Here is a 2,616-nt window from a genome sequence, read left to right as displayed (position 1 = left end):
TTTGAAAGAGGGGAATAGGGTGGAAAATAAAGCCTTTAAATGTCAGGCAAATGACTTGCAGAGGCCAGTCTCTCGGAAGACCGAAGGGTGCTCACCGTCCACTGAAGCCATTCACTGTCTTTAAGGGGCTTCGTTCAGGCTACCAGCACTCAAAGGCATCACTCCTCAAAAGCTTTGGCCCTGTGTTACAGTATGCTACTTGTTTCACCTGGATCCTTTCAACTGTTGTAGCATCTACGTCTACTTCCCAATAAAAAGAGCAACATCCCATTAGCAGAGCCACGAGTTTGCCAGCCTATGCTGCTAGTCCTTTAGACATCCTCCCCATTTTCACTGAGGGAGATGGTGTGTATTTTAATGGTTGGCACTTTACAATTCTCATGGACAAGGTTCCCCGAAGTGCCTGCACAGCAGCATTCCTGGAGGAAACCTTTACTTTTCACTTTGGCAGCAGTACAGTCTTTAGAAACTGCATTTTTTGCAGGCATGCTTTGCACAGTGGAGAATATCTTCCATTCGCAGACCCCATCCGACCTGGAAATCTTATAGAAGGTTTCTCCCGAGCCGACAGGGATACGGACCACACCTTTGCCGCTCTCCGTGCTTTGGCTAGTGGGATGGTTGAGGTTGAAACTTGGGGATTGCTTCTTCGCTGCTTGCTTCCTTGTGAGGCACTGCGCTCTCAGGACGTTTTGGAACGCTTTCTTAAACTCTTGACTTGAGCAAGGGTAGATTATGGGGTTGATGCAGCTGTTTAAATATCCAAGCCAAAATGTTATTTTAAAAAGTGTGTCCGGGGGTTTGATTGCAGGAAAGAAAGAACCTAAAATGGAAAATACACAGAGTGTTAAGGCAGAGGCAGTGAGAAATTGCAGGTAACCAAAGAAACTTAAACACTGGCAAAAATAACTAAGATTCTGTTCTGTCTTGGAAAATTTATGACTTGAAGCCCAATTCCTGCAGGAACAAGTCTTTCAGAATATATAGTGTCATACAATTACATGGATGTTCTATCAGAGATAGATTCAAGACATCTACTTTATTACACAAGCGTTGTATTTCCATTTACAACCAGGAAGGCAAGCAAGAGGGCTGGTATCAAGTGCTAGAGGAAAATTGCTTCCTCTGGGACTTCTAATTCAAGATTAGTTAGCCAAATTACAGTCATATCTAGGAGGTCATCATAAGGGGTTTCAAATGGCAAGAAAATGGCATCACGTCAGAAGTCAGAGTAAGTGAAAAGTCAGATTACTGAGTTGACCGCATTCCAGCTAAAGTCTTAAAAATTATAAAGAGTTGGGTACTCATTTTCCCTTGAAACCTTTAGAAAATCTAACTTTCCACATTTTTCTGTCTCATAGAATCTAAAATTCAGAGAAAGGTTCCTTCTTACGTCAATGAACACCGGAGAGGGTCTTGTGGGCAGCCGTGATACATATACTGATGTATACTTGCAAGGTTACCACCCAGAGACGATTCAAAGAGCAAGAACTTAGCTGACTTCTTAGTAAGGAAAGTATTGTGGGACTTTTTATTATATAGAAGGCAGGATAACATTCAGAAAATTTGAAATTTTTTGATGAAGCTTGTTTAGCATGTCAGTGACAGAGCCCTAAATTAGTCCTCACTGTCTTGGCACAACAACAGTCAACTACAAGTGGCCATGCAAATTGAAAATTCAACAGTGTTACTAATATCCTTTTTAAAAAATAGATTGTGATATATGATAACATAGGATTTAATTACGAGTTATCTACCGATTAAAAATCTTGGGAACATTTTTCCTAATGCCAAACCTTTGGGTTTTTGTTTAACTCAACTTGAGCTCCTTACTGCTTGTATAAGCAAGTTTTTAACTTTAAATGATTTGAATAGGATGTCAGTAAATGCTTAAGAGATTTACTCCTGGGGAGATGATGTTATAAAGCTACAGACACATATTTAAGATATCAAAGAGTCAACACGGCTGCCTGTGGGGAATTGTTTAGACATTTGTTGCTTTTCTTGAATGACATTAGAAAGTGGCCATTGTAACAAGATCCTGTAATTCTCTTATTTGGTACTTCTCTTTGCTTAGAAATAAAAACAATATTGTCTGAATGTGAATGAACCAGAAAACTAAACTCTGTGTGATGCTGGGGTGGGAATAAGTGATAACAGCACTTCTAAGACCATTTTTGCAAAATGAATGTAGAACCAGAGAAGGAGAAAAATATTTGCCGTATGTTGTCAAGGGGAAAGGCTGTTTCTTGCCTCCTTTAAAAGAAAGGGAGGAAAAAAAAGTGGTTCTGTTACACCAGTGTCAGTCATTAGTTTGGGCACAGGGAGAAAGATAATTTCCCAGAAAACATAATTGGCTTGTTTTGGACTTCATAGTCAAGTTTATAATAAACAGAACTTCTAGCACTGACAAATGCTTGTCTTCCTGCTTCCCCCCGGAAAAACCGTAAGCGTGTGCATGTTGAAAGAAACACTGTGAAAGATTTAGGCATCAATACATTCGTCATCCTCTGCAGTTCAACTGTGTCTGTAAGCAGCTTCTAAGCTTTACAGGGATCGATCTGTTCGTTGGACCTCCCCTGACTTAGGAAAAGCTAATAATGCGATCAGAGGGTG

General features: G+C 40.3%; 1 protein-coding gene across 1 annotated transcript in view; it reads right to left on the bottom strand.

The window, feature by feature from the left end:
• Positions 1–311: 311 nt before the first annotated feature.
• Positions 312–2,616, bottom strand: part of ADRA1A (adrenoceptor alpha 1A) — a 16,372-nt gene continuing 14,067 nt past the window's right edge. Inside the window, exon 2 of the mRNA XM_009576415.1 lies at positions 312–823. Within this exon, the coding sequence (XP_009574710.1) occupies positions 312–823 (512 nt within the window). The remainder of the gene's footprint in view (positions 824–2,616) is intronic.

Source organism: Fulmarus glacialis, unplaced genomic scaffold (assembly GCF_000690835.1).
Source record: "Fulmarus glacialis isolate BGI_N327 unplaced genomic scaffold, ASM69083v1 scaffold44974, whole genome shotgun sequence".
Classification (NCBI taxonomy): domain Eukaryota; kingdom Metazoa; phylum Chordata; class Aves; order Procellariiformes; family Procellariidae; genus Fulmarus; species Fulmarus glacialis.
The sequence above is the reverse complement of the archived record's forward strand: the minus strand, read 5'-3'. Positions and strand labels throughout refer to the sequence as shown.